Source organism: Hyperolius riggenbachi, chromosome 5 (genome assembly GCF_040937935.1).
Source record: "Hyperolius riggenbachi isolate aHypRig1 chromosome 5, aHypRig1.pri, whole genome shotgun sequence".
Classification (NCBI taxonomy): domain Eukaryota; kingdom Metazoa; phylum Chordata; class Amphibia; order Anura; family Hyperoliidae; genus Hyperolius; species Hyperolius riggenbachi.
The window spans coordinates 341,140,831-341,154,635 of NC_090650.1; the positions used below are offsets into that span (position 1 = coordinate 341,140,831).

The following is a 13,805-nucleotide window of genomic DNA, read 5'->3' on the forward strand; positions in this document are numbered from 1 at the left end:
TATACCATGACCACAGACAGAAATTAACTTGTTGACACTGTTTGCTGGATAACCATTGTGGCCAAAGAGAGCACCGAGCGTGTTGATAGTGTTTGCTGCATAACCAATGTTGTGGCCACAGACAGCACTGAGCTTGTTAATACTGTTTGCTGGATAACCATTATGACCACAGACAAGCCTGAGCTTGTTTCACTGTTTGCTGGATAACCATTGTGGCCACAGAGAGCACTGAGCTTGTTGTTACTGCTTTCTGGATAACCATTGTGGCCACAGACAGCGCTGAGCTTGTTGTTACTGCTTGCTGGATAACCATTGTGGCCACAGACAGCGCTGAGCTTGTTGTTACTGCTTGCTGGGTAACCAATGTGGCCACAGACAGCGCTGAGCTTGTTGTTACTGCTTGCTGAATAACCATTGTGGCCACAGACAGCACTGAGCTTGTTGTTACTGCTTGCTGGATAACCATTGTGGCCACAGAGAGCACTGAGCTTGTTGTTACTGCTTGCTGGATAACCATTGTGGCCACAGACAGCGCTGAGCTTGTTGTTACTGCTTGCTGGATAACCATTGTGGCCACAGACAGCACTGAGCTTGTTGTTACTGCTTGCTGGATAACCATTGTGGCCACAGACAGCGCTGAGCTTGTTGTTACTGCTTGCTGGATAACCATTGTGGCCACAGACAGCACTGAGCTTGTTGTTACTGCTTGCTGGATAACCATTGTGGCCACAGACAGCGCTGAGCTTGTTGTTACTGCTTTCTGGATAACCATTATGACCACAGACAAGCCTGAGCTTGTTTTCACTGTTTGCTGGATAACCATTGTGGCCACAGAGAGCACTGAGCTTGTTGTTACTGCTTTCTGGATAACCATTGTGGCCACAGACAGCGCTGAGCTTGTTGTTACTGCTTGCTGGATAACCATTGTGGCCACAGACAGCGCTGAGCTTGTTGTTACTGCTTGCTGGATAACCATTGTGGCCACAGACAGCGCTGAGCTTGTTGTTACTGCTTTCTGGATAACCATTGTGGCCACAGACAGCGCTGAGCTTGTTGTTACTGCTTGCTGGATAACCATTGTGGCCACAGACAGCACTGAGCTTGTTGTTACTGCTTGCTGGATAACCATTGTGGCCACAGACAGCGCTGAGCTTGTTGTTACTGCTTGCTGGATAACCATTGTGGCCACAGACAGCACTGAGCTTGTTGTTACTGCTTGCTGGATAACCATTGTGGCCACAGACAGCGCTGAGCTTGTTGTTACTGCTTGCTGGATAACCATTGTGGCCACAGACAGCACTGAGCTTGTTGTTACTGCTTGCTGGATAACCATTGTGGACACAGAGAGCGCTGAGCTTGTTGTTACTGCTTGCTGGATAACCATTGTGGCCACAGACAGCACTGAGCTTGTTGTTACTGCTTGCTGGATAACCATTGTGGACACAGAGAGCGCTGAGCTTGTTGTTACTGCTTGCTGGATAACCATTGTGGCCACAGACAGCACTGAGCTTGTTGTTACTGCTTGCTGGATAACCATTGTGGCCACAGACAGCGCTGAGCTTGTTGTTACTGCTTGCTGGATAACCATTGTGGCCACAGACAGCACTGAGCTTGTTGTTACTGCTTGCTAGATAACCATTGCGGCCACAGACAGCGCTGAGCTTGTTGTATGCCTGCACACAGTTGGGTATGCATTATCAAGTAGCTGGCCAAATTCTTTGGATGTGTGTAGTCTGTAATTTGATAAAATTATAGATAAAACACCATCCAGCAATAGTAATGTAAGACTGAATGAGATTTCTCTCTATAATCAGGAAGTAAAAGAATAGAAAGGCAGACCGTTTTGTTGAAACCATTTTAATGATGCACTTACAATAATCACAATTGCAGAAATATTGGCATAATGTATATTGTGCATGGGAATATCTTATTTCCTATATCTGAGATATATTTAGGTATTCATATTTGAGCACTGTGAACGTCATACAAGATCAAGATTAGCTGAGCTGCACACTAAAGCACGGAGAATAGCATTCAGCATACAATTCATAAATGTCGATGGAAAAATATTACCCAACAGCACTTCAATACCAAATGTTACTGTATATCATTTACAATATTTATAAGCAGTACATCAGATGGTTACAGAGGTTTAAAAGTTCTTTATTTTATACTTTTTTTCCAGAGGCATAACTACTAGGGTTGGTATCACCGGTGCGGAAACTCATGGTGTCACCACTTTCTTTTTTACCTTATGGACCTCCAATCTCAGCAGGCTAAACACAACCATTAATACATTTTTTGTACATTTTCTTAGCCTTACTACATTCTCCCTTAGCTTGATGTCACGCTCTCTGCTGGTGACACCTACTGCACTTCCCTAGTGACACCACTGTTTTTTTCTTTTAAATATGTTTCATCTAAAATATCTTTAATGCTCATGTAGGAAATGTAGTATTACATAGGTTTTTACCTACATCAAGTCTGCATCACCGAAGCCTGTAAGAATGCAATATTTGGCACAATGGTCATGTCCCTTTTCTGGGTAGGTTGCTTGTACACAGACTTTCAATAAACGTTATTGGTTTTGCTACAGGGTAGCGTAATGGTAAGTGTTTCATATTAGGATTTTTTAGTCCATCGTTTGTAACCACTCTGCAAGCAGAATGATTTGCGTTTGACTGTACAGATCCTAAGCATAGTTCTTTTTTTTGGTGGTTCTAAAAATACACTTCTCCACTGGTGTGTTTAAGAGATCATTATAGATCCATTACACTTCCAGTATTAGCAGCAATTTTAATTAAATCTACAGTAGGTATTCCTAATACTCCTGGCTATACTGCAGATGTTATTTGAGTCATTCCCAGTTCATGAATCGTACCACCTCCTTGAGGTGTGTAAGAAGTCATTTCCACTGCTAGTCATACCGGTTTGTTAGTCCGATCGCTGTTCCTTGTGTAAGCTGGATCATGGACCGTATTTCCGACTCTGCTGTTTCCTTGACGATCCAGTCTAAGTTTTGATGGGAAGCAAAAGTCTTTAAAACACCTCTTGAAATTCTCATCCAGAAATGCATACAAGATTGGATTTAAGCTGCTGTTAGTGTAGCCCAAAGCAATGCAAAAATAATACACTGAGCTTACTGCAATGCCTGGTGGGACATCTACCAGAGTTTCAACCAGCACAAAAATATGTATTGGGGTCCAGCATATAATAAACACTGCAACAACCACTAAAACCAGCCTTGTTATGCGTCGCAGATTTCTGTCTTTTTCACGGGATCCAGAGAGGAGACGGACACTCTTTAACCGCAGGATCATTAGCGTGTAGCAGATTGTTATAATGAATACGGGAATAATAAATGCAAAGATGAAAACGCAGATTTTCATGACTGTATCCCAGTACCAGTAGGGAGATGGAAACTGAAGAGCACATTCTGTTGCACCTATAACAAAAAGAGAAAAATGTTCTTTATTATGTAAGTAAATATATCTTTAGACATATTTTGCCTCCTTTTTTTGTAGTGTTTCATGTACAAAGAATTACATCAAAATAACATATGGTAGAATGTAATCCTCCTATTCCTTTAGATTGATAGCTCACAAGGAAAGGACTCTCTCCCCCTTTTGTGTCCTGGAAATCATTATACATTTTATTTATCATATTACTTTTGTCACTGTAATGTTGTCAGAATTACCAATTCTGTATTTTGTCACCAATTCTGTATTTTGTCACCAATTCTGTATTTTGTATATTGGTATATACCATTTGTCTGTATTATTATGTACCCCATGTTCATTTCTTACTCTGTACAGCGCCACGGAATATGTTGGCGCTTTATAAATTGATAATAATAACAATAATTCAGGATGGGCATTCTTATATTAATCATCTTGGTTTCAGCAGCAGAAAAACGTACTATATTTATATATTGCACTACTTTGGTTTTATATATATATATATATATATATATATATATATATATATATATATATATATATATATATATATATATACAGTGGTGTGAAAAACTATTTGCCCCCTTCCTGATTTCTTATTCTTTTGCATGTTTGTCACACTTAAATGTTTCTGCTCATCAAAAACCGTTAACTATTAGTCAAAGATAACATAATTGAACACAAAATGCAGTTTTAAATGATGGTTTTTACTATTTAGTGAGAAAAAAAACTCCAAATCTACATGGCCCTGTGTGAAAAAGTGATTGCCCCCCTTGTTAAAAAATAACTTAACTGTGGTTTATCACACCTGAGTTCAATTTCTGTAGTCACCCCCAGGCCTGATTACTGCCACACCCGTTTCAATCAAGAAATCACTTAACCCATTCAGGTTCCGTGGTTTTCACGTGAGAAATGTTCACCTCCCATTCATTAGCCTATAACTTTATCACTACTTATCACAATGAACTGATCTATATCTTGTTTTTTCCGCCACCAATTAGACTTTCTTTGGGGGGTACATTTTGCTAAGAGCCACTTTACTGTAAATGCATTTTAACAGGAAGAATAAGAAAAAAATGGAAAAATTCATTATTTCTCAGTTTTCAGCCATTATAGTTTTAAAATAATACATGCCTCCATAATTAATACTCACGTATTGTATTTGCCCGTATGTCCCGGTTATTACACCATTAAAATTATGTCCCTATCACAATGTATGGCGACAATATTTTATTTGGAAATAAAGGTGCATTTTTTCCATTTTGCATCTATCACTATTAACAAGTTTAAAATAAAAAAAAATATAGAAATATTTCATCTTTACATTGATATTTAAAAAGTTTAGACCCTTAGGTAAATATTTACATTTTTTTTTTTTATTGTAATGTTTTTTTTTTTTTTTTAATAGTAAACATTTTATTTGGGTAGTTTTGGGAGGGTGGGAGGTAAACAATATATTTATAATGTAAATGTGTGTTCATTTTAATTTATTTTTATTTTTAGTTGTAGTATTACTTTTTGGCCACAAGATGGCGGCCATGAGTTTGTTTACATGACGTCACTCTAAGCGTAACACACGATTAGAGTGACGCATTGGGGAGGGAACGGCCAGAAAAGGCGCAGCTTCCGAGAGAAGCTGTCGCTTTTTCAGCGGGGGAGAGGAATCAGTGATCGGGCACCATAGCCCGATACATTGATTCCCTGGCTACCGAATCCGCAGCCAGGAGTGCGCGTGCACGCGCGCGATCTGCCGCGGGAGCGCGCGGTAGCGCGCATGGTTCCTGGACGTAGTTTCTACGTCCAGGAACCAAAATAGGTTAAATAGGAACTATCTGACACAGAGAAGTAGACCAAAAGCACCTCAAAAGCTAGACATCATGCCAAGATCCAAAGAAATTCAGGAACAAATGAGAACAAAAGTACTGTAATTCAGATCTATCAGTCTGGTAAAGGTTATAAAGTCATTTCTAAAGCTTTGGGACTCCAGCAAACCACAGTGAGAGCCATTATCCACAAATGGCAAAAACATGGAACAGTGAAGAACCTTCCCAGGAGTGGCTGGCCGACCAAAATTACCCCAAGAGCGCAGAGAAAACTCATCCGAGAGGCCACAAAAGACCCCAGGACAACATCTAAAGAACTGCAGGCCTCACTAGCCTCAATTAAGGTCAGTGTTCACGACTCCACCATAAGAAAGAGACTGGGCAAAAATGGCCTGCATGGCAGATATCCAAGGCGCAAACCACTTTTAAGCAAAAAGAACATTAAGACTCGTCTCAATTTTGCTAAAAAAAACATCTCAATGATTGCCAAGACTTTTGGGAAAATATCTTGTGGACCGACAAGACAAAAGTTGAACTTTTTGGAAGGTGCGTATCCCATTACATTTGGCGTAGAAGTAACACAGCACTTCAGCAAAAGAACATCATACCAACAGTAAAATATGGTGGTGGTAGTGTGATGGTCTGGGGTTGTTTTGCTGCTTCAGCACCTGGAAGGCTTGAAATGATAGATGGAACCATGAATTCTACTGTCTACCAAAAAATCCTAAAGGAGAATGTCCAGCCATCTGTTCGTCAACTCAAGCTGAAGCGATCTTGGGTGCTGCAGCAGGACAATGACCCAAAACACACCAGCAAATCCACCTCTGAATGGCTGAAGAAAGACAAAATGAAGACTTTGGAGTGGCCTAGTCAAAGTCCTGACCTGAATCCTATTGAGATGTTGTGGCATGACCTTAAAAAGGTGGTTCATGCTAGAAAACCCTCAAATAAGGCTGAATTACAACAATTCTGCAAAGATGAGTGGGCCAAAATTCCTCCAGAGCGCTGTAAAAGACTCGTTGCAAGTTATCGCAAACGCTTGATTGCAGTTATTGCTGCTAAGGGTAGCCCAACCAGTTATTAGGTTCAGGGGGAAATTTCTTTTTCACACAGGGCCATGTAGGTTTTGAGTTTTTTTTCTCACTTAATAATAAAAACCATCATTTAACCATCATTTAAAATTGCATTTTGTGTTCAATTATGTTATCTTTGACTAATAGTTAACGGTTTTTGATGAGCAGAAACATTTAAGCGTGACAAACATGCAAAAGAATAAGAAATCAGGAAGGGGGCAAATAGTTTTTCACACCACTGTACATTAGGGATGCTCGGAAAATTCCGCGGAATTATAAATTCCGTGATTCCGGCCGGAATTAGGTCAATTCCGATTCCGGTAGTCAAATCGGAATTCCTATCTCTCTCAAACGGAATTCCGCGGAAATTTTTTAATTCCGACGGAATTTTCCGGAATGACATAAAAAATCTCTCTCTCTCTCTCTCTCTCTCTCTCTCTCTCTCTCTCTCTCTCCTCCTCCTCCTCCTCCTCCTCCTCCTCCTCCTCCTCCTCCTCCTCCTCCTCCTCCTCCTCCTCCTCCTCCTCCTCCTCCTCCTCCTCTCCTACTTTTTCTATCGAATTGATCATAATGGAAGTATGGTTTATGCTACCGGCAGCTTTAGCATGTAGTGTGGGTCATGGTCTAGAGGGTAAGACAGATACCTACTACACACTAGGTTCTGGGTTCAAATCCCAGCTATGGTATATAAATAAGCATGCTTTTCAAAAAGTACAAATCCTTAATCATGCTACTTTTTCTATCGAATTGATCATAATGGAAGTATGGTTTATGCTACCGGCAGCTTTAGCATGTAGTGTGGGTCATGGTCTAGAGGGTAAGACAGATACCTACTACACACTAGGTTCTGGGTTCAAATCCCAGCTATGGTATATAAGCTGTTTTGAAAATCTGCAATTCCCTACTGCATGGGATGGAGAGAGAGAGAGAGAGAGAGAGAGAGAGAGAGAGAGAGAGAGAATTACAACAATTCTGCAGAGAGAGAGAGAGAGAGAGAGAATTACAACAATTCTGCAGATTCTTCAGAGATTTTTTATGTCATTCCAGGAAATTCCGTCGGAATTAAAAAATTTCCGCGGAATTCCGTTTGAGAGGGATAGGAATTCCGATTTGACTACCGGAATCGGAATTGACCTAATTCCGGCCGGAATCACGGAATTTATAATTCCGCGGAATTTTCCGAGCATCCCTAATGTACATATATATATATATATATATATATATATACTCATGAAAAAAATGCCTCACTGGCAGTAAAGATGCCGCAACCTGTGATAAATTCAACAAATAAATCAGGGTGAGGAAAAAGTAATCAATTTTATATTCAGTGAAATCTTTAATTTCAAACATACCATTATAACTTGTCAGTGATCATCACACAGTGGAATATGTTGGCGCTTTATAAATCAATAATAATAATAAACCTGCTGTAGTGGAGCTTTGAAAAATCTTTGCAAATATGGAACATGTCAGCACTTTCACTTAAAAGCAATCCTGATCTTATTGAAACTTAATTATGTAAGAGAAATAGATAAATAATTGCATATGTAGTAGTAATTGTAAGTAGACATTTCCCAGAGCCTTGTATTCTAATTTTCAATTTAATCACTTAAGGTTTAATTTGTGAACAGCAGCCATGTCAGTGTGGCATATATCAGGTGCATTCATCTCCATTTAAGTGAAATAATGACCTTTTGAACTTTTCTGCACTGCCCTCTTATTAGTTTTGAACCAGTTCGGCCTTTCTGGACGAGCTTTCTCGTCCAGAAAGGCACTGCTGCTTTCAATGCGTGGTGCGTGCGATCGGGCACCCGCCGCTAGCCCCCCGATCAGTGAATGGGAATATAATTCCCATTGACCGATCGAACTTCCCCGCAGAAATACCGACGCTTTCTCTCCATAGAGCGTGGTATTTCTGCCCCCAGGAAACAACTCCTCTGAATTTTGGTTCCTGGATGCGAGATCGTTCGCATCCAGGACTATTCTCACTGTGGCCATCTTGTGGCCAAATAGTAAACTGCACCCACATACATTTTTAATTAAAGAATTTGTGTAACGATTGTGGAACTTTCTCCATGATCAGTGCACAACGCGTGCGCTGACACGGCGGAAACCCTCCACAAGCGTATATTTGAGGACACCCAGGCTAGGTGCTATGCACCCGCAGAGGGCAATTCCCTCCGGCAGATGGCGCTGTGGAGTGCAGGCGAACACAGTCGCTGCACAGCCACAGATGCCAGACGGGAATTGTACAGATCCAGGACAAGGTACGATCAGGCAGGGCTGGATAGCCCGCAAGAAACAGAGCAAAGGGACAGAACCAATGTGTGTCCACCAAACTAGTCGCCACCCAGCGACGGTGAACACACAACGGCGGAAACGAAGTGGGAATGCAATCGCAAGAATGGCGATTGCCGACAGAGACACAAGACTGAGCAAAACAGGGCACGAGGGTAGCAAAGGCACAGCAAATAATACAATGAGGAGATACGGAAAATAACAAATGCTAGCTAACCGCGAACACCGCACTCATTCGCAACAGTGCACGCGGTTAAGCTCGGTCTCCACGTGATAAGCACAATAGAGACAAGCACGCCTAACTAACCATTAACAGACAAACATGAAACAGAGGACGCGAGCGCTTGCTTAACGGTTACCTCACCGAGCCTCCAGCAAGCGTCCGTAGCAGACAAGACAGACACACGAAAACAGGGACAAGCGAGAGATAGGATCCACAGCACTAGCGAAAAGTGGCTAGCGCGATCCCAGGAGACAGAACAGAAGGATCCACAGCGCTAGCGAAAAGTGGCTAGCGCGATCCCAGGAGACAGAACAGAAGGATCCACAGCGCTAGCGAAAAGTGGCTAGCGCGATCCCAGGAGACAGAACAGATGAGGTAGGCAGAAACAACCGCTGTTCCAACCTACACTCCAGACTCAATCAGAAGGATCCACAGCCGCTAACGCTAGGGCTTGTGCGATCCAAACACATGACAGACGGAACAGGCAAAACAGATAATGCAATCCTAACTGCACTAGGGAACCTGCCTAGTGCATTCCCACGAATTACACTAAGATAACTTTAACAAACGGGAATGGCTGACACTCCAGGAGTGTCCATCAGGAACAGACCATGAAAGGGAAATGTCCAGCAAAGCATTCTGGGAGCAGAATGATTTTATAGTGCCAGTCATCAAAAGAAGGCAGGTAAGGGATTTGCATAACGATTGTATGCAAATTCCCCAGCAAGAGAACAGACCAGAAACTTGCAATGGAAAGACAGGTCTCTGTTCCAGAGACCTGCAGCCCACAGACTAGAGGAATGGACAAACAGCTGTCTGCCTGTGCAGCCAGCTGAGCGGATCATCACAATTTGCTTATTTTACATGTAAAATAAGCAGTTTCCCTCCCACACCAAAAATTACCCACATACATTTTTAATTAAAAAAAAAAATAAAAAAAATACAATAAAAAAAAAAAACAACATAAATAGTTACCCAAGGGTGTAAACTTTTTAAATATACATGTCAAGAAAGTATGTTATTATATTATTTAAAATTATAAGCTTATAAATAGTGATGGACGCAAATTGAAAAAATGCACCTTTATTTCTAAATGAAATATCGGCACCATAAATTGTGATAGGGACATCGTTTAAATAGTGTAATTAACGGGACAGATGGGCAAATAAAATACATGGGTTTTAATTACGGTAGCGTATATTAATTTCAAACTATAATGGCCAAAAACTGAGAAATAATGATTTTTTTTTTATTTCTTTCTTAATCTTCCTGTTAAAATGGATTTAGAAAAAAATAATTCTTAGCAAAATGTAGTACCCAAAGAAAGCCTAATTAGTGGCGGAAAAAACAAGCTATAGATCAATTCATTGTGATAAGTAGCAATAAAGTTATAGGCGAATGAATGGGAGGTGAACGTTGCTCGGATGCATGAGATTTTCGGCACTGCGACGCTGAACCGGATAAACAAAGTTGTTGGCTTCAAATTACGTTTCAGGAGAGCTCAAACAATTTAAGTGCAGTTTGACTTATCTGACTGTACAAATAAAGCATTGCTTTATTAACCCTTGCAATTAAACAAAATAAAAAAAGTGAACACATATGAATTCTAAGTAGGAATGGTATCTTCATGTCACTTGTCAGATCAGGCAAGATTAAACAAGTAACTAAAGATGCATGTCCAGGAAAGAGTTGATTTTGTTTAAAAAATTAGAACAGATTTACTATAAATATATTTTTTATTTTTTATTTTTTTGTTTCATATACACTCAAGCAACCTGAAAAATGAACAATATCAGCACATTTCTAAAGTTGTAATAAGAACTTTTTTTTTTTGTGCTAAATTTAGTATCATCTGTAATGCATTATTTTTTCTTCCATTATTTGATAAAGATGGGTAAAATAATATAATTGTAGTAAAGAGTGTAAATTGCAAAATGTTCAGCTGGCATGATTGTTTAACCATGTTCCCACGTGTATTTTTATTTAGTTTAAAGGTAGATCTTATCATTGAACACATGAATCAGTGAATAAATGTGCTGTCCTACGCTGGGTATCAAGTGTCAGGTTCTCCGCCATCAGGATTTCCCCAAGGAAACATTTTTAAAGAGAAGAAAAGGCTGTATCTTATCCTGAAAGGCTTCTTCTCAATCCTAAACACTTTGATTCAGGATGATTGATTCCAACATACAACTGGGACACATACTCTAGAATGTGATTGGCTGCTCTAGGCAGCACTGACATATTTAAAGCGGAATATAACCCTGCATTTCAACTTTACTCTAAAATATTATTTACAGCATATTATATGCAAAAAGCATTTTTTTTTACTAGACCAGCATTGGAAGGGTTAAACACAGAGGTTTAAAGTTCCGTGGAGAGATATGCAGAAGTTCAGATTGTTACATTCTATTTAGTTATATGTATCTATTGATAAATGTTACACACTCTTTGGCTGTCCTCCAGCTCCTTCTCAGAGATGAGATCACATTCAACACTTAGATACATTTATGTAAACAAAATGTATCTATTTCAGCTTCGGATGCGTCTGCAGAAATCTCCAGGAACGTTAAAGCCCTGTGTAACCCTTCCAATGCTGGTCTAGTAAAAAAAAAAATGCTGGTTGCATATAATATACTGTAAATAATGTTTTAGAGCAAAGTTGAAATGCAGGATTATATTCCACTTTAAAGTGAGGGGACATGATGGTGAGGGTTACAATTTAAGATTCTCTTCAATGGCTTCTTTCAGTTATTGCCAGAAAACTGCACAGTGTGCCATTTATAATTAAAAAAAGGAAGTATTATATCAACTATTTATTGAATGTTGGGATTGTCTCTTTTCACCCACCAGATGCAAACTGGTCGCCTGGAATACCATCTTCAACCAGGAACGCTCATTAAAATCTGAACAGAAGCAGGAGATTTGCAGTGAATAGGAAAGAGCACATTCTTTCTCAGTGAACACTGCTGCAGACCGTCCTCATGTGTTATTCTGTTGGAGTCTCTAGAATTTGTGTATACCCATTACCCAATAAATAGGTAGCAGGAAAAAAGGACGATGGCTGAGAGTTGACTATTTTGGCGCTGCCATTTATTGCTAATACGGCACCCAAAGCAGAGAAAAGGGTACAAAATAAATATCATTTTCAATGTTAGAACATTAAAGTTTTTGAAATGTTATTGTTTTAGAAACTTGCAACACTATAATTTTAATCATATTTTGTTTGTATGTACAGATTTTACATCATCAAATATATTATTATTTCTATGTTTGTAAGGGTATTTGTGCAGGGGGGGGGGGTGTTTAGGGTTAGGCACAACAATGGGGTGGTGGTTAGGCTTAGGCACTGCCGGGGGGTTAGGCACTAGAGAGGGTTAGGCACTAGAGATGGGCCGAACGGTTCGCCGGCGAACGGTTCCAGGCGAACCTCGGGTGGTTCGCCTTCGCCGGCGAAGGCAAACTTTCCTGGAAGTTCGATTCGCCCCATAATGCTCTATGAGGGTCAACTTTGACCCTCTGCATCACAGTCAGCAGGCGCATTGTAGCCAATCCGGCTATACTAAGCCCTGGAGCCCCACCCTCCCTTATATAAGGCAGGCTCCGGCGGCCATTAGCCTCACTCGTGTGCCTGCTAGAGACAGACTAGGGACAGCTGCTGCAGACTTGTTCTCCTAGGGACAGATTAGTCAGGCTCTTGCCTTCTTAGCTTGCTCCTAGCTGAATCTTATTGCTATAATAGCGCCCCAGAACAGCTCTTTTCAGAGCTCATCCTGCTCGTGTGATCAATTTTTTTTTCTGTGTTTGAACCTGACACTTGTGTTGTTTAGACAGCATTGCTAATTCATACTGTGTGTCCCACGGCCAGCAGCAGCAGCAGCAGCACATTCAGTGACTACCTGTGTGTGTGAGACACTTGTGTTGCTTAGACAACATTGCTAATTCATAATGTGTGTGTCCCACTGCCAGCAGCCCACCAGCATTCAGCAGCACATTCAGTGACTACCTGTGTGTGTGACAGGGAGCTGCACATTGTACTACCCACCCAATACTGCATTTACCTACTACTAGTACCTGTTGTGTTTAGTTAACCCACCTCATCACTGCATACACCTACGTTTGTGTTGAGTGAACCCACCTTGCTGCACATAACTACCTTTTGTGTTGAGTGAACTTGCCTCACTGCATATAACTACCTTTTAAGTTGAGTGAACTCAGCTCACTGCATATCTACCTTTTCTGTTGAGTGAACTCACCTCAATGCATATAACTACCTTTGTGTTGAGTGAACTCAGCTGACTGCATCTAACTACCTGTTGTGTTCAGTGAACTCACCTCACTGCATATATAACTACCTTTGGGTTTAGTGAACTCACCTCACTGCATATAGCTACCTTTTGTGTTCAGTGAACTCACCTCACTGCATATAACTACCTTTGTGTTGAGTGAACTCAGCTGACTGCATCAAACTACCTTTTGTGTTCAGTGAACTCACCTCACTGCATATAAATACCTTTGGGTTGAGTGAACTCGCCTCACTGCATATAGCTACTGAACTACTCCACATTGTTGAACTCGCCTCACTGCATATCTACCTTTTAAGTTGAGTGAACTCAGCTCACTGCATATCTACCTTTTCTGTTGAGTGAACTCACCTCACTGCATATAACTACCTTTGTGTTGAGTGAACTCAGCTGACTGCATCTAACTACCTGTTGTGTTCAGTGAACTCACCTCACTGCATATATAACTACCTTTGGGTTGAGTGAACTCACCTCACTGCATATAGCTACCTTTTGTGTTCAGTGAACTCACCTCACTGCATATATAACTACCTTTGGGTTGAGTGAACTCACCTCACTGCATATCTACCTTTTCTGCCCTCCTTGCCTGTGTAGTGGTAGCCGTTGCTCAGGCTCCACACCGGATTCCA

The 13,805-nt window shown here is 40.8% G+C and overlaps 1 protein-coding gene across 1 annotated transcript in view; it reads right to left on the reverse strand.

Annotated features, from left to right (window-relative positions):
• Positions 1-2,069: 2,069 nt before the first annotated feature.
• The window catches only part of OPRK1 (opioid receptor kappa 1), a 142,791-nt gene continuing 131,055 nt past the window's right edge, over positions 2,070-13,805 (reverse strand). Inside the window, exon 4 of the mRNA XM_068234767.1 lies at positions 2,070-3,445. Coding sequence (XP_068090868.1) covers positions 2,922-3,445 — 524 coding nt within the window. The 3' untranslated portion in view covers positions 2,070-2,921. The remainder of the gene's footprint in view (positions 3,446-13,805) is intronic.